Genomic DNA, 18,904 nt, shown 5'->3' with positions numbered 1-18,904 from the left:
GTTATAAGTTGACGTCATCTTCGTTATTTTAAATGCAACACCCTATATATTATTGCAGTTTTGGACTCTACGTGAAATTTGAGGGTCACTCTACTAAATATTCCCTATACCTAGGAGTTATAGATTTTGAGATTTTTTTTAAAGAAAAAACTTGACAGATGCAAGTGTCCGCGGAGATGCTAGTAACTTGTAGTGGTTTGGACTTCAAAGGAGGAAAAAAACTCTAAGTAGTATGGAAAATTTTATTCTACTAATTTCGCTGGTAACACGGGACACAACCGAGCAAGAGCTAGGCTTCAAGACTTCTTGTTCGTACCTCGAATATTTTCGGTTTTTATCCTTCTCTCCAGGTACATACTTTTATTACCCCATCCTAAGTAACAGTTATTCGGGTCATTTGTGCTTATGTACAATATACAGGGTGGGCCAATGGAAACTTTCCACCCCGATTTTTTTGGTTTAAAATATAAATCTGGGAAAACGCTCGGACACGTCGACTTTTGATTTGAGAGGGAACTATTTTTCAGTTTTTTTCATCCCCGCAGCTTTAACCCCCTAGCTGGGGAGAGAACAACCCCTCAAATTTGAATAGGGGATAGGGGTCGTGCCATACATCTTTTTAAAGGTCTCATCGAGTCCTTTATGACCCTACAATTTCACCTCATTATTTTTATCCGTAACGAAATGACAGCTTGTCAAAAAAGTGAACAAAAATTTTGCACAAATAAAAACCGAGAAGAAATTTACGGTGCACACCAATCAGGATGTACTAGGATTTGTAGGGGATGTACAAAGACTTTAAAGAAGGCAGGGAAAGCGTTAAGGATGAACAGGGTTGACATATGTGCGCCGCGCCATTATTCCATGGCTAGAAATTGGCCTCAATGATTTGGGATCGAGGGGGATTATCCCTCTTTATCCTGCCTCATCTCGTGTAGGCCTGGACAGGCTTCGTAGGTGGGCCCCATCCGTCGTCTACCCCGACCGCAAATGCGGCCGGTGTAGGCGCTTTGTGGGACCTCCTTTTGTCCTGGCTGGGCCCCGCCGGCTAGGGCCCGACATATGTGAAACAATTTCTGACTACCAAGTCGTCATGAAACGCATCATTGCTGGTGACGAGACTTAATGAAATAATAAAGTTATATTTCATCCATCGTTTTAATATTCTAATTCTTTATCTTCCGTGAATAAAAAAAAACTATAGTAAAATATTATTTATTTATTTAATATTTTATAACAATAAGGCGTTATTGTATACGAATAGATATAAAAACTTAAATCTAACATCTCATAAAACCAAAACATTCTGATAGAGAACAAAAACATATTTTTATTTACATGTATATAAAAATAAAGTTATATACTATAAGTATTTTGACAAATACCCTAATATCTTATATTATACTTTTAACTTAATTAGCATTAATAAATTCCAAAATAAAAATATTTCGGGAAGGTTAGTGGTTACCCTTATACAGACCCTTCATATATGATTATAAGTCACGTGACCAACATTGCACGGCTGGTACGGTCAACTAAAAACCGTACGCTCGAGATAACGCGATCGCTGATTGGTTCGATAAAATACAGTTAACCGGAAAATATCCTCTCCTGTTCCACTATATCCAGTCGTTCGATCCTACTTTCCTTTCTGTTGGAGATAGACCCCAAAAATTCAAATTTGCAAAAATATACAGTGTAGGTATGTTTGTAATGGTCGATTTTTTTTGCAACAAATATTGAAAGGTTTCCTATATTTTATAACATCATCTAAAAAAATAATGAAGAAAATAGGCAGGGGAATTTTCTCTGTCTGTCCTGTATACAACAATATATTACCTTACAAATATCGCATAATTCAACACAATTTTTTTAGAGCTCCTTTACTTTGAGTTTAAGAGGTTTTGTTATTCCATACATTAAATTTCCGGAAAATTTCATATCTTCGTGATGCCATGACAGTTCAAAGTTCCTTATAATCTGAAAAAAGATATGAAACAGCTCTATGAATAACAAAACTTATGTTAAAGTGAAATTTTACACGTAATATATAGGATGTTCTGAAAAACACTAGCATAAATTCAGGGCCTGTTGGAATTTAAAAAAATATTACATTTGTTCCATTTTTCCGTCTTCAAAATACAGGTAGTTGAAAATAATTTTTTACAATCTAGTTTCGGTCCTATATTCCACAAAATTCGACCGAATGAACTTAAATTTTGTTATGTGCGGTTTCTCATACCGTAACAAGTAGAAATTTCTTATTACACGAATTAAAATAAATGTTTGTTCTGATAATTCACATAGCACGCTCATTCGACACATTTGACACAAGCCTACTTGAAATAAAAAACAACAATTTGGGACACTAGCTGACTTCGGCACAGTATGCCTGGTTTTTCTCGAAAACTGGCAAATTTTAGCACTTCTTACAATAGCACTTTTTTTGTTTAGAATAAAATTTGCTATAATAGCAAGTCACAAAAGGGGCAAAAAGATTAACCTCAAACAAGTTAGGACCTAAAATGTTCCCGTGGAGTACTGCACTGAACGCTCTGTATGATATAGTCCAAAATTAATAGCTCCAGAGCATTTAGCATCCCCAGAAACCATACATAACAAAATTTACGATCACTCGGTCGAATTTTGTAGAAGATAGGACCGAAACTAGATTCTAAAAAATTATTTTCAACACCCTGAATCTTGAAAACGAAAAGAGATACGTCCATGGTTCATAGGAACAAATTCTAGTATTTTTGAAATTCTATCAGGCCCTGAATTTATACTAGTGTTTTTCAGTTTAAAGCATTTTCGATGATTTTAATAAAATATCATTTAAAAATTCAAAACTATTAATTGAATAAGTATAGTACCCACCCTCGTTGTCGCTACTTCTAATTCCAAATTGGCCAGGCGCTTGCCAATGCATGACCTAGGTCCGAAACCGAAAGGCATGTATGCAAAGGGATGCACGTTTTTAGATGAGTATTGGTCTTCCGTTGTTCGAAGCCACCTCTCAGGAATAAATTTATCAGCATCTTTGAATATTTCATCCGAATTGGAACTAAGGAGATGCAAGGTGACGACGTCAGTCTGCGGAAGAAAAACAAGATTATTTCATTTTTGTAGAACAAAAACATTTGAACATATTTAGTCCTAATAAGATTACTTGATATTAAAATTATATTTAAAATTACATGCAGAAATAAGTGATGGTCTGAATCGACAAATAACTTTAGTCGGTAGTTGAAAAAAAATCTACCATTAGGGGCTTGTGTATGAAATGGAATTATATTGAGTTTATAATGGAACGATTCACCATTTGATTTCAAGACAAGTTGCAAATGCTGAATAGTATTTCCTTCTTTAAGGTTTAGTAAAATTATGGAAATACCAGTTTCTATGAAACTGGCTGTTATTTTAGTTGAATCTCATAACGATACATTTCGTAATATTTATTTTATTTATGTTGTAAGCATCCATTATATTTTAACCAATATTTAATGGTGAATTCTTGCAGAATAAGTTTTGAAAGCTGTTATTTTATTTTTTTTATTAAAATTTGTTAATATGAAGCATATTTCAAAGTAAGAGCCCATCCACCGCCTGAAATTGCAACCAAAATTTCAGTCTGTATCCAACAATAGAAAATAAATGGGAATACTTTATCCATATACCTACGCGTTAAATGTTAAGCGTTACTGAATATTTTTACACGTATACAATGCAAATGTGGATAAGACATTAGAGTACGTCAGATTAAAATCTATTGGTTATACTTACACCCTTTGGAACTTGATAGCCTCCAAGGACCAAATCCTTTATGGTCGTCCTCGCATTTGCTATCGCTATTGGAGCTATCCTCATCGATTCTTTGATTGCTGCTTTAAGATATGGCGATTTATTCAAAGCCTCTTTGGTGACTGGAGAATTTTTTTCCGGAAGATTTTTCAATACTTCCTCTCGGAGACACTGCTGTTTGTCTGGATTTTTTGCAAGGAAGTACAACAAGGTAGCCAACGTTTTTCCTGTCTAAAAAAAAGAGGTGAAAATATTTCAGTGACATCTGTAAATGTAAATGAGGGTCATTCCACAGGTCTTTTGAAAGGTCTTGTATCTACTCAACCATATGAGTACATTTAACAAGGTGCAGAAATCAACAGGATTACCGTGTCTATTCCAGCTATCAACATATCAATGCCCATAACAACAGCAATCTTTTTATCCATTTTGGCCAGTCTTTGGGTCACACTGAGTTGATCGTCTGGTATATTTTCCGCAACAGACCTGTTCAAAGATTCTTCTACATATTTACGCGTTGTGCTAAAAAATAATAGATACCTAGTGGATACACATTAAAAATACATACGTTCTTACTCAGTTATAATGTCTAAAACTTTGACATAACGTTTAAATGTGGGAGTTTGGATGAATTTCCATATTGGTGGGAGGTAGTCTAACCGATACATAAGGTCAAAAAATTCATTTACATTGGATATAAATTGCTGTGGCTCGGAATCCTTAGGGGCAGTTAAATCTAGACATCCTGAAATTTCAAAGGTTAGTAAATGTAAGTTTTAGGTATTAGAGAAAAATCTTTCATAAGAAGGGTAATAACGACTCGCTAAGATAAATGTCAGATTTTGTGATTTTATTTTAATCCTTAAGTCATTTCAAACTTATTTCATAAAAAAAGTCGCAAAACAAAATTTCGAAAGCAACTTTTGATTATTTTAAATAATCAATCGAATGATATGAATGGAAAAAGTTGTCTTAGTGTTAAATCATAAAAATTAACGTTTAAAAAATTGAAATTGTTATAACTTTTTTATTAAAAATTAAAAAATATATCTATTTCTTTGAAAAGAAACTTTACATTTTTTAGAGTAGATTGAAAAAAAATTAAAAAATTTATTCATTTTTTTGGTTATGAATTTTTTAAATTTCTTAAATCTTCCCTTAACTTCTAGCTACCCTAACTCTGTTAATTTTAATAGTACATGAAAAAGTCAATAGCCCATTTTTATGTAGAGTTTTGTGCTCTACAACTATCATAAGAATTTTTTTTCTATCTCTGAAAATCCCTTTATTTTATATTTTGTCACCCCTGGTCGTGGGTTGAAAAAAAAAATTACTGCCACTTATTGTTATTTATACGTATACCTCAAACTAACTTATATAAAAAATTCAGGCAATTTAAATTTAAAGGCCCATTTAATTGGACTAAGAACATTCTAAAACAATCTCATTTTGCTATTTATTTATCTTTTTCGAAAAGTTGATAACTTCCGAGATACAGGGTGTTCAAGTCAACAAAAAATAATAACTTTGTTTTATTTTGGGAACTAATACATTGTTTTAAAATTTTATATGACGTATAGGTACTACTAAGAATGACATGCATCCAATAGTTTGAAGTAGTCCTTCAAAAAGTAATTAATACAGCACTAATAAATTTGAAAAAACTGATGATAAAGAGTATCCTTCCACAGATTCTGAATAAATCTTACTTTTCAAAACATTTTATAGTATAGGCTTCATAAAGGAGAAATAAAATTTTATAAGAAATATAATGTATTTTTTTAATTGTTACTGAAGCTGTTAAGAAATTTGGACCACATGTGGAGTACAGTATAATAGAAAGGTACGATTTATTCAGAAACTATTGTTGGAAGTAAATTGATAGCACATTAAAGGTAAAACGTTTTTTTTTAATTAGTACAGTGATGTAACCCTTGTTTTTTTGAAGGGATATTTATTATTATATGCACTGTCAAAGTTGACGGCGTATTGTTTAACAAATAAGAAAGAAAAAGAAGAAGATATAAGAAATATTGTCAAAAGCCAGATGGTCGCTTGATTTTTCGGCGAACTTTGAAACGGCGGAAGGGTGGGGGAAGTAAATGACAGCGAGTCCGCAGAAAATGACGATAATATTCATAGTCCTGCCGCTAAAAAAGCGAAATTCGCTTGAAAATAATATATTTGACAGTATGTTGTTTTTCAACGAATCTTGACGATTTTTTTTTCAACTTAAAGCTCTTTTCATAAGCTTTCCAAATATGTAATAATATATAACTATATCACGAGCGTGCGTCGTATACATTTTGCAACTAAGGCTAAAAAATAAAAAAAACTTTCCAGGTTGCAAATTTGAAATTAAAAAAAAAATGATAGATTTCAATGTATTATCAGAGCTTAATAATAAGCTGTGGTATTATTATGAAATCTATCATGAAAAAAATCAGTGCGATTGTGGAAGATGCTCGGGCATGAAGGCCATAACTTGTAAACTATTCCGATTCCAGATTTCGCGTGAGTTATTAGGAATGAGAGGATGCGATGCGAAAATGTTCTGGTAATAATAACGCAGTTTATAAATGTTTAATTCAATAGTTATAAATAAAATTCTTCTGTTTATAACTTTTGATCTAATATATTTTTTGACGCTCGAGGGCTAGTTTTGTAGGTCTTTTGAAGACAAAAAAAAAGTACTTTACTGTTTTCTCATGGAAATGAACGGAAAAAGTTATAAGCGAAAAATGTGAATTTACGTACAAATTATACAATTAACCAGCCTGTAAACAATCTTCCCCTCATTTTTATGACTGTAGAAACTAATATGTTATTGTACATAATATTTAGCATCTATAGTGATAAATTCAGCTTGCCGAAACAAAAAGTCACGTCCAACTCTGTTTCCTTGCCTATTCAGTAAAATTAAAACAATAAGATTAAGATTACATTAAAACATCATCGCCTATGATTGGTGTAATTTTTCAGGAGGTTCTATTCAACCAATCAGCGATGGCATCATGTCGATCGTAGACGTAACTATTTATTTACAATCTTATCAGATATTAACAAATAACTTTTTTATTTGAAAAGGGCTCTTTAAATGGTGATTATAAGTGATCCATTTTATCAGTTATTATGTTACTTTTTTATCTAAAGTTCTCAGTGGAAAACCCCACTAGGTATGTACTCTATCAAAAATATGATATATGTCACATTAATAATAATAATTGCTAGTTCAGTGAATTCACTTGAACCTATGACTCAAAAATGTCATACCTACTTATCATCGAAATTTAAATCTCATTACTTATGTACCTAATTGCCTGTCGAGTGCGACCACTCCAACTGATTCCAATGCCCACTTATATAACTCGCCCTGGAAATCGTCCGGCATTTCGTTTTTTTCATTTTGTTTCGAGAAATATCGAATATTATCAACCAATTCATGAGCGACTTTATCCATATTTCCTAAATACTGTTGAATTGTCCTAGGCTGCATCAAGATTGGGTTTACTACCGATCTGACTTTAAACCACTTTTCTCCATGACTAAAACAGTGTCAATTTAACTTAGTTTACTCCTTACTTTGTACATTTTAAACATCACAAATTGTTTTGACATTTTTTTGGAACAGGATTATTTTTTGAAAAATATTTTTGATCGAGCTATAAACAATTAGCTATTCTTGTATTTTCTAGGGGTATTTTTGACTTAGTTAACCCAGAGGCGGATTGGCTATGCGGGAACTCGGGAGGTTTCCCGATGGGCCGCGGACATTTTGGGCCGGTCCGTGCTGTAGAAGGATGAAAAATATTTTTGAAATAAAAATTAAAAAAAAAAATGAAAAAAATATGAAAAAAAAATTGAAAAAAAAAATTTGAAAAACAAAAATTGGAAAAAATTTTGGGCAATAAATTCGAAAAAAAATCAAGGAAAAAATTTGGAAAGAAATAAAAAAAAGTATATATTACACACCTAGGGCAGTAAAATAAGAAATGTCGACTTCACCTTGGCCGACAATTACATGTGATCTGAGGCTTAAAAGCTCCAGTTTTTAACAAACTGTGTGAGAAATTGGTCATATATGAACCAGAAATAACTCACCAAAAACTAAGAGATGCATTAACAAGTTTAGCACACCAGTGGAAAAAACTTGTACAAACTCCATTGGACGAGTATGAAACACGTCAATGTGATAAAAGTGAAAATGAAAAAATAGACTAGGCGGTATCTGTTTTGGTTTGGGTGAATCGTATATCCACAGAGATTTTTGGCTGTTTGGCTTTCAAATATCACTAGAAATGAACATTTTTCTATGCGCATAAAAAAAACGTGGGCTTAACTTTTGGCGGCACAATATGTTAAAAAAATTCGAAAAATGTCATATTTTTCTTCCTATTTAATTATGTATCTTTTCAAGAGTTGATTTTAGGCGAAAATGGAAGAGGAAAAAAATGTTTGTAATTAAATTTTTTACAAAACAGGACTAGTTACAAATCGAATGAATCGTGATTATTTTGGTAAAAATCGAAAAAATCGCAAAAATGGGGTTAAAAAACAATGCTTTTTAGGGAATTTTTTTGGGGTATTTAAATTGGGTCAAGAAAACTTCATGTTATGTAGAATTATCACACCAAATTTTATCAAAATCGGTTCGATAGATTTTGCATAATAATTTTGCAATCCAGATTTTGAAAAAAAATTTGCAAAATTTCAAAATTTTGCACAGCAAAAACTAAAGCCCTTAGATACTTGAAAATTTAATCACATATAGAAGAGCTCTCAAGCTTTCAAACATTATTGAAAAATTCGAATCCGTCAATTAGGAGAGCTCTGGCGCTTGTTTAGATATTGGTCGAATTTTTGTACTTATGAGCATTTAGAATAACTGTGAATAAATATTCTACCAAACCAAATTTTTTAAAGCAGGTTTTAAAAGTTCTTGGAAAAACGCTTCTTTTAAAAAAAAAAACAGATCGATTGGTCAATTAGTTGCGTAGTTATAGCCGATCAAAGTTAACCGTTATTTACACTAAATGTACTTGGGATATCCGGGCTAATTTTTTGAAAAATACCTTTGGTATTCCGAGTACTTACCAGGTCTAAGTTTGCAATAGTTTTCTTCATTGGCAGCCTACTTTAAAACGTGTTTAAAGTTATTTATGCAAGCGAGGAATTCAAGAAAATTGTACGGGTGGTTTCAAATGCCTATCGTTATTGGTCTTTCAACAGTCCGATAGTTCTTTTATCTATCTATCTATCTATCTTTAAACTTCCTTTACTTGTCAACTTTATTTTTCTATTGTATCAAAGGTAAGTTCATAAACTTATATACGGTTTATCAAAGATCAAAAACAAATTTATTTAAATATTCTGAAATTTTTTAAACACCAATTATTTTCAAACTATGACGAAAATTAGTAATATAATGAGTTAATTTCTCATTTGCTTATATTTTAAACAATAAATAATATTTGAATTATACTTTAATCACAAAAAAAANTGTTGATATTGCCTTTTTGGATCCAAAAAACTTAGATACAATACGCATGAAAGGATTAAAAGCTCCAGTTTTTAACAAACTGTGTGAGAAATTGGTCATATATGAACCAGAAATAACTCCTCAAAAACTAAGAGATGAATTAACAAGTTTAGCACACCAGTGGAACAAAAACTTGTACAAACTCCATTGGATGAGTATGAAACACGTCAATTTGATGAAAGTGAAAGTGAAGGAATCACAGAATATGAAACTGATAAAACTCAGCAGAAAGATAAAGGAAAAAATAAAAAGAAACATGAGCCATGTAAAAGCTGCATCATATGTTGTTACAGAATTTTAAATGGAATAGAAATATTGACAAACGTATTTCCCTTTGCATCAGTAGCATATAAATACACTTTTAAAAAATCTCCTTTTATATTAAATTGAATTTTTAGATTATACTTAGCTCTACAACACAATATTTTCGATTGATACAAAATATATATTTTAATGATTATTTATTTATTAAAAAGAATAATGCTTTAACTTCTTATACCTTCCAACTACTACTTATCCATTTTAAAAAAATCTAAATTATTTTAATTTAAGATTTTAATTTTTGTCTACAAACAAATTGTGAGATTAATTATTTTTAAAACAATATCAAATTATCTATGGCTAACTTTTTTCAAATATTTCAAATATCATTCACGAAGAGCCTATTTAAAATAAAATAAATTCTGAAACTTTCAAAAAACGGGCCGCTTGATGAATGTTTCCCGGACCTGTTCATCTAGCCAGTCCGCCTCTGAGTTAACCTGTCAGATATAATAGTAGTTTCATTTAAATTAAATTTAAAAACAATGTATTCCACGTCCCCAGTGATATCGAATTCTTGCCAGGCACCTTTATTTTAAGATTTTTAGTAATATACAAGGTATTAACGAAATAAGTAAGTACTCAAAGTTGGAAAGTATGTGGAACATGTCGAAATATGATGAAAACCTTAGTAGAGTTTTTGTCAGTAGCGGTCCCTAAGGGAGATACAGCCCCTTGAAGGGGTAATTCAGGAAACAGTTTTTAACGCATAACTTCAATAGGGTTTAATATTAAATTGCGAAATTCTGGGGTTGTATTACTGTTTACATGCTTAATAATCGGCATAATATAAAAATCAAAATTAGCTACAGGGGCGTCAGAAAATGCGGGACCATGGGGCAAATTTTACAATTTTTTTTATACGCAATTCTTTGTACTTTCTGAACCGAAAATATGAAAATTAATCATATTTTGCATAAAAAAGGTACTGTTGTCAAAGCCTAATTGCCGTAAAATAAACTGTAGAATAACTTTGGAGAGAAAACAAAACCTGCTGCAAAAACTTAGAGTTACACAGAGGAGTTGTTTTATCTTCTGTGCCGATTATTCCTAAGAACAGATTAAAGTTCTGGGAAGATTTGCTAATTTCTGACCATGCTGAGGATATAGATGATTTAGGTATATTACTATATCTTACAAATAACAAAATACGTTTCACAGTAAATTTTTTAATATAACCATATTTTATCATATTTTTTATTTTTATTCTGTAACTGTTTAAAGACTGAATTTTAATTTTTTTTAAATGATTTGATGTCAAAAGAAATAAAAGAAAAAATCGTACATTTGTATTTAATTTTTTTTTTCTATCTTTAATTATTAAACCTACTTATAAGTGGATGTCAAAATACAAAAAAAACCTGTACTTCCCCCGACGCGCGACGTGCTAATAACCCACCAATATGAAATAGATTTATCATCATCAAATATTTAAAAAATTATACTTATTACAAGCTGTTTAAAATATCATCACGAATTTTGTTTATTTGGAAATATATTTTCTGCAATATTTCAATACCAAAAAAAGGAAATAGTAGCTAATTAACGAAATTATGATTAAATAACCTAACTGTGAGACTGCTGAAGAATATCATATGAAACTACATAGATATTCGTTAATTCTTTAAAAACATTTTTATCGATACATACATTATACAGGGTAGAACATCGAAAACGTACCGCAAGGCATTACAGGGTAGTAATGAACTTTTCGGCAAAATCCAAAAACAGGTAAAGTTTGCTTCTGAGGGGGACAACTTTTGGCTCACAAAGCATACCAAAATCTTCAACCCCCTAAGTGGGGGTGCTATCCCCAAATTTTTTTAAATGGGAATGGGGGTCAAGTGGGGGGTCATTAGAAAGGGCTTTTAATTCTCTATACATCGATTCTTACTTTTTGAAAATCGATCCATTATTTTAGAAAATATGCAGCTTTGAAAATACGAACAATATTTTTGACGAGAAATGCGAAAATCGATTTAATTTTACTTCAAAACTTACGGTATTAGTCAAGTAAATGCTGAAAATGTTGTCCGCCAACTTGCATACAATGATACAGGTTGTCTTCAAACCGTTGTCGAACATTCTGGAGCACTTGCGGTGTTACTTCGCGACATACATTAATGATTCGTCCTCGCAGATCTTCCAAGGTATCAGGTGGAGTGCTGTAAACTTTGCTTTTAATGTGCCCCCAGAGAAAGAAATCTAAAGGATTTAAGTCGGGTGACCGAGGGGGCCACTCAATTGCACCTCTTCGTCCTATCCAGCGTCCTGGAAACGTCTCATTTAGGTAATTGCGCACATTGAGCGAGTAATGTGGAGGAGCTCCGTCTTGCTGGAAAATCAGTTCGTGTTCATTGTAAGCAGGGTCGTCCTCTATGATATTTGTTAGAGCTGGGTCGATGACATTTTGTAGTAAATCCAAGTACATATCGCCTGTCAAATTTCCAGGAAGGAAAAAAGGACCTACAATGGAATTTCCAAAAATACCTGCCCATACATTCAACTTCTGGGGGTGTTGGGAGTGTGTCTCATGGAAAATCCTTGGATTGGTATCAGCCCAGTAACGACAATTATGGCGATTCACTAAACCATTCAAGAAGAACGTACACTCGTCCGAAAAACACACATTAAAGAGGAAATTATCGTTTATCGCTCGTTCAGTCATTATTTCGCAAAATTGCAAACGACGATCAAAATCGTCTTCATTTAGCTCTTGCACTAGCCGAATCTTATAAGGATGGAATTTGTATTTTTTTAATATTCGTTGGACACTTGTACGACTCACTCCTGTCGCAGTAGCCAATTGCATTGTACTCAGCGTACTATCCATTGCCACTTGCCCCAATACCGCTATTTCCGTAGGTTCATTTAGTACCGGATTTTCAACCTGCCTCTTTTTGTTATGAACGGAGCCAGTTTCGCGAAATTTGGCCACCAATTCGCGAACAATTTTTCCAGACGCATGTTTCTCAGGATGCCGTTGGTTGAACAGTTCGGCGACCCGATTTCCGCATTCATTGTTTTTGAAAAAAAGCTCAATAATTTCTACTCTTTCTGGAATTGAGTACACCATAATTAATCAATTTAAAAGACTCGGCAGTATTGGTACTCTTCAACTACAAGTCACAAGACAGTTATCTAGCAACTTCTTGTGGCCTATCTAAATACGAAACAAAAAGCGGACAATTTTTTGCTCACCAAAATCAGGCTAAAGAATTCGCAAATCAGAAAAAAAAACAGCGAATTCTTTTGAAGGAATTTACCAAGCTAATACCGTAAGTTTTGAAGTAAAATTAAATCGATTTTCGCATTTCTCGTCAAAAATATTGTTCGTATTTTCAAAGCTGCATATTTTCTAAAATAATGAATCGATTTTCAAAAAGTAAGAATCGATGTATAGAGAATTAAAAGCCCTTTCTAATGACCCCCCACTTGACCTCCATTCCCATTTGAAAAGATTTAGGGGATAGCACCATTTAGGGGGTTGAATATTTTGGTATGCTTTTTGAGCCCCCTCAGAAACAAATTTGACCTGTTTTTGTATTTTGCCGAAAAATTCTTTACTACCCTGTAAGGCCTTGCGGTACGTTTTCGATGGGCTACCCTGTACATTTAAGTAAATACAGTAACGCAAAAAACAGATATTGATAAAGAAGTGTACAAAAGAAATCCGTAAGTACGTCTGGCAACATTACCAAAGCGCTGTTTATATGTTGCTAGGATAAGCGTAGCAATTCGGGCCGCTGCATTTGATTCTTCCTAAAATTCTGCTGGTGGTGTACTCTATCGGCAATTCGGTAATTTAAAGCTGCTGGCTTATTCCAGTAGCGGTCTGTGGTAATACATTGAATTTTTCTTTACTGTTGTATATTTATGATGAAGTGTTTGTCATGGGCGAAATAACCGTATATGGAAACCGCCACCACAACGTTTTGTTTAAATTCCACGATTGTCCGTTTAGACAGACCGTAATTTTATATCTTCTTATTTTGAAGTAAAAAGAAATGTCCATACAACTTACACACTTATAACTCCTCCAACTTCACCAAAAACATCTTTTCTTACTACCATACGATAATATCCTAGAGAATCTGCAAGAATTGTTCTTATGGGAAATGCTCCTTCATTTCTGAGAGCCTGAGAATACGTACGGCCATATCAATAATATAATAGTATACATATATCGGATAATACACAGGGAGTCCCTGAAAAGGATGGACAACGCTTGACCACAGGTTCCTTGGATGAAAATAAGACTATTTAGCCTAACTTACCTAAATACAAAAGTGCACGCCTACTGAGGTATAGCCTTCTAAATATAGAATAGATAACCTAGTTTTTTTCAAATAATTTGAAAACTATTTTTCTTAGAAACTTTAAATTTGATACACTTATTTTTTTATGTAAATATAGAATTTGGTGAGAATACATATACAGGACTTTCTTTTTCTAGTGCCTGTGCGCCACTGGCTATCCCGTAACTTTTTTGTGTGTGCGCCTATGACGACATAATTTATATTTTTAAAAATAAGCATTAATTTAGCAGATTTTTTGCCCTTACAAAATTTTGATATCGTTTATGGATTTCGAGTAAAACTGGCATTTTTTATACATTAAATATAGACAAAAATTCCGATTTGTAAAAAATAATTTATAACTGCAGCCTCAAAACAGGGAATAATAATGATAAAACGTCACATTAAAAAAAAATAACTGCACATTTTTAGTATTAGTATTATCAATCAATAAAATAAAAATCAACACTAATATTTTAAATAAACAGTATCAACTAATAATATAAGAAAGTCAACATTAACATTTTAAATAAACCTAAATTGATATTTGTAATCACATTAAAATAATATTACAGTAAATGCTCAAAGTTACTTCCTTGTTCTTAAACGCAAGCATTAGTTCTTCGAAAATGAAAATGAATTTTATCCAATAATTGTGCATTACCTCTCATAACACTAATTTCATGTTGTTTTCTTTCCCATTATTCGTTTTCTGTATTTACTGAAAAGTTATAAACTGTGGTCCGCAACGCTCCCCAAAGGAAATAATTACATGGGTTTAGGTCCAGGCATCGAGATGGCCATTTTAAAGGGGCATTATTTCCTATACCTATCCACCTGTTAGTATAGTAACCTGTAATAACTAGTCTTTTAATACTCTATTAACGGAACTTTTTGAAAGCCAACTTCTGCCGCTAAACGTCTTTTAATTACTTGATGAATTTCTTCGACCCTTTGTTCCTCCAGCTGAATAGTTCCGGCCGTACATTATCCACGATTTAATGTTACAGTTAAAAGTTGTGATTTGGAATTCTTCGATTAGGAAAATTCAGCATATGTTCGAAAAGTAGCACAATTTCCGCCACAATAACCCAAAACTAATAACATCAGTTTGTTCAGCAAAAGTATAAATTGCAATAAAAAACAAAGTAACCTAAAATTAAATCGCAGCTAGCTTGACACTGAACCTTTTAATTATTGTTATGAATTTGTTTCTTTGTTATATGGCACCTCGTACTAGACTATTCTATTTATCTTAAACTAATTTTATATTATTTAATGTGTAAAAAAGGCCAATTTTACTCGAAATCCATAAACGATATCAAAATTTTGTAAGAGGCAACAATATATCAAATTTGAAGTTTCTAAGAAAAACAGTTTTCAAATTACATATTTGAATAAAATTAGGTTATCTGTTCTATGTTTAGAAGTATATGTATATGTTTATCACAGTAGGCGTGCATTTTTGTATATAGGAAAGTTAGGATAATAGTCTTATTTTCATCCAAGGAACCTGTGGTCAAGCGTTGTCCATCCTTTTCAGGGACACCCTGTATAGCAGATAAGGAACTTATTACAAAAAAATTCTGTATTTTCGAATTATTTATATTTTTTATTTATTTTTTGTAACTAAATAATGAATAATAAGCATTTTAAAATTTTTGTATGGAACGGTAAAAATTACTATAATACTTATAATATCTGAGTAGATAAGGATATAAGATACTTGAAAAAGTTATCTGTAACTCTTTAGAATTGATTTTGTTGAACAACATCATTATGTTACTTACAGTTTCCATGTCATTAACATCAAAGACTAAAACCATGGGATTCCTTCCAGGTATTCCTTTAAGCATAACAATGTTGCCATACTCATTTTTTAATCTGGGGAAAACATTGTATTAAAAATAGGTAGATGTAGTATGATTAAATATAACAAAAAGTGTAACCACTAAGCAATAGTAAATCATAATCTATTAGTCCTTTTTAACGAAATAAATGAATTTTTGTTTAAATTCTGATTTTGTTCATAACACCAATACTTTAATTTTCTATTGCAATTTACTTAATTAAAGACAAAAACTCGCTAAATTGATTTACAAATATGACAACTAATGGCGATGTATGAGGTTTAGTGTCATAAATAATCCCAGAATTTTCGTGCCACTAATTTTAAGTATTTTGAAAGTTCTAGTGATCTAGTGCGTTTAATTGACAATTTTATTCTTAAGATAAAAAGGTATCTAATATTTGTTATTTTCTATGTAGTTATTTTTATAATTTAAAAAACACAGATTTAATTAAATCTAAATTAGCTAAACTAAAGCTGTTCATTTGATTTAAATACATCAAGTATTGTTCGAGGAAATCTTTTTACAAAAGTTTTAAATTATGTTAGGATATCGAGGGTTCTTTTTAATTTTGACTGCAACACTACTTAAAATTCTGTTGCAAATTTCAAACTATTTTTACGATATGTATAGTTTCGGAAGTATGTATTTTAAATTTATTTATTTACTACTTGAAAGATTACTTTAAATTCAAAGAAAATAATTCCAAAATGGCTCTTTTTTCAAATAAAATGAAAGACGCATTTTCTCTTTGGAATACGATTAATTTAGTCTAATTTCCAAAATATGGGGTTTTAGAGAGTAAAAAATTATGAAACGAGTTTGTTAGTTTATTATATAAAAAAAAAATCACCTAACAGTATATTTTTCTAAATACATATACATACTTCAATTTCAATTTCAATTTCTTTATTTCCATTAGACAATTTACAAATTGCATTGGAATTTTTTTGAGGAAAAAAAAATAAAACCTATTTTAATGCAAGTTGTGTATTTTTAATTTTATTGATACATTATCTAGTAGGTTGCTGTTAATATTTGTAAATAAAATACCACCATCGACAAAATTTCGACTCAATATCATTAAAACTCTTTGAAGTAATTAATAAAAATAAGTAAACAATTAAAATTTAAACACTGTGTCTCGGAAAAGAAGCATATTTCGACCTACGTTTATATAAACTTTTTTTCACAAAATAACTTCGGCAAACATCCCCTAAAATATTTCGCACTTATTTACCAACACCCTGTCTACAGGGTGTTTCAGAAATAAATAAGTATATAAGTAACTCACGTTTGATAAATATCTTTTTGAGGCATGTTGCTGAACTGGCCTATGTACGGCATGAACCTCCACATTTTCCCAATAAGCGGAAGAGGTTTAGGTCCTGGAATGGAGTCGTACGGCAGAGCTTCATGCCATCTTGGTGGTTTCAGGAGATCTTTTTCCCCGGAGTCGCCTAGATTCTTGTAATAGTCGTCTTTCTTAGAAATACTTATGGCCTCCGAAGTTCTTTTAGAAGGGTTGGTGGAAATAAACTTTACACCAATCTTATGAAGTTTTATCCCGCTCCTCAACATTTTGTTAAGAAACTGTCGCCTGGGTAAGCAGAATTAAATGCGATTTAATAGAACGTTCACTAACACCGATCTGATGCGAATGTCTGATTGTGAAAACAAAATAGATTTTGTTTTGCCCAATAATCTGACCTTGACATTAATAACAAAGTCAGAGCCAGTTACGTCATCCAATTTAACCAAATATGAGTTTATCTGAGAACAAAACAGAATTGCCGACTGTTGTCGAGATAACTGCTTTGTGATGACCCATGCATATAAGGTAACAATACCAAAAATAACATCTATTTTACAGTAATATTTTTGTTTACTTTTCAACCGAAGTACCCAATCATGTTTTAACCTTCTTTTTTCGGCTATATCTTGTTCTTTTTTCTGTAAAAGATCTATTGACGGGTTTTCTGCCTAATCTCAGGTAATAAGTACCTACATAAGTAATTGATTAAATTTTTAAAAACGAATTTTGCAAATTTGACCTCGGATTTGTGATCAGCGACTCCGAAAACCCCCGTACACCAAATTTGGCGCGAATGTGTTATTTTTTGAAAATTTGGTAGGTCATCTTGTATCCGCCATATATAAACTTTTTGTCTTTTCCTTCTCAAGATTAAGTATCTAAATTTATTAATCAGTATAATATTTTAAAATCAAAATACTAATCTTCTCAGAACCTTAGCGACTCCGAATACTGAAATCTGATTTTACAATCGCCGTTGCGATAATGTTTACAATAGTTTTTTAGTAGTGTGTCAAAAATGGCGTGCGTGTATAGCATGCAACTTGTTGATGGATATCGTCTTAATTTATGGTGAAGCAAGACAACATTTGCATTATGGTAAAGCATTTGTGTTGATGAAACATGACATCATTTGTGTCAGTTCGTAGAAACTGAGTAAGACAGACCCAGATGTGTTTAAACGTCGGTGAACAAAATTTTGAACAGTTATTGTAACATCAAATTAATTTTATTGATTAATAATAACAATAGCGGCAGAAACCGTTGAATTTGCTGATATAAAATAGGTGCCATAAAATTCTATTTATCGCTGAATATAATAGCACATAAACGAAAGGAAGCATGCGGGATAAATTCACAATATATTAATTGCTAAGACATTTTTATCCTTCAATCGCAGAGAAAATGAAATTGCTTGCCACTAATTTTTTGCTTGTTCGTCTGTATTAATTTACCTATATTATTTTGCTGTGTAATCAACAAATAATGAACACGACATGTAAATATACAAACAAAATCGACATGCGGGGAAGTAATTTCGAAATCCAATTGCTCGTTAGAGTTAGTTGATTGAATTACATTTCGCCTATAATTTAGTATAAAAGAATGAAATGGGGATACGGAAATAAAGTGTGTAGCATTCATCCGAAGTAATACGATTTTTTTATAGTTGTAGAATTATCTGTTTTTTTTTCTGTTCAGCACAGACTGCTCTACGGGGTGTCTTTGAAAGTAATAAGTTTTATGATAATAGTGCTTGAAGTCGATTTATTCTAATGGC

At 31.8% G+C, this 18,904-nt stretch overlaps 1 protein-coding gene across 1 annotated transcript; it reads right to left on the bottom strand.

The window, feature by feature from the left end:
• Nucleotides 1–1,204: 1,204 nt before the first annotated feature.
• Nucleotides 1,205–17,477, bottom strand: LOC108914201 (cytochrome P450 CYP12A2-like). The gene is made up of 10 exons (XM_018719991.2): nucleotides 17,104–17,477; nucleotides 15,750–15,843; nucleotides 13,686–13,801; nucleotides 7,114–7,346; nucleotides 4,378–4,546; nucleotides 4,170–4,323; nucleotides 3,784–4,032; nucleotides 2,878–3,093; nucleotides 1,840–1,980; nucleotides 1,205–1,770 (listed from the first exon to the last, which is right to left on the bottom strand). The coding sequence occupies exons 1-9, from the start codon at nucleotides 17,388–17,390 to the stop codon at nucleotides 1,873–1,875; spliced, it is 1,626 nt and encodes a 541-aa protein (XP_018575507.1). The 5' UTR covers nucleotides 17,391–17,477; the 3' UTR covers nucleotides 1,205–1,770; nucleotides 1,840–1,872.
• Nucleotides 17,478–18,904: the final 1,427 nt, after the last annotated feature.

Source organism: Anoplophora glabripennis, unplaced genomic scaffold, assembly GCF_000390285.2.
Source record: "Anoplophora glabripennis isolate ALB-LARVAE unplaced genomic scaffold, Agla_2.0 scaffold1, whole genome shotgun sequence".
In the NCBI taxonomy this organism is placed as follows: domain Eukaryota; kingdom Metazoa; phylum Arthropoda; class Insecta; order Coleoptera; family Cerambycidae; genus Anoplophora; species Anoplophora glabripennis.
The sequence above is the reverse complement of the archived record's forward strand: the minus strand, read 5'-3'. Positions and strand labels throughout refer to the sequence as shown.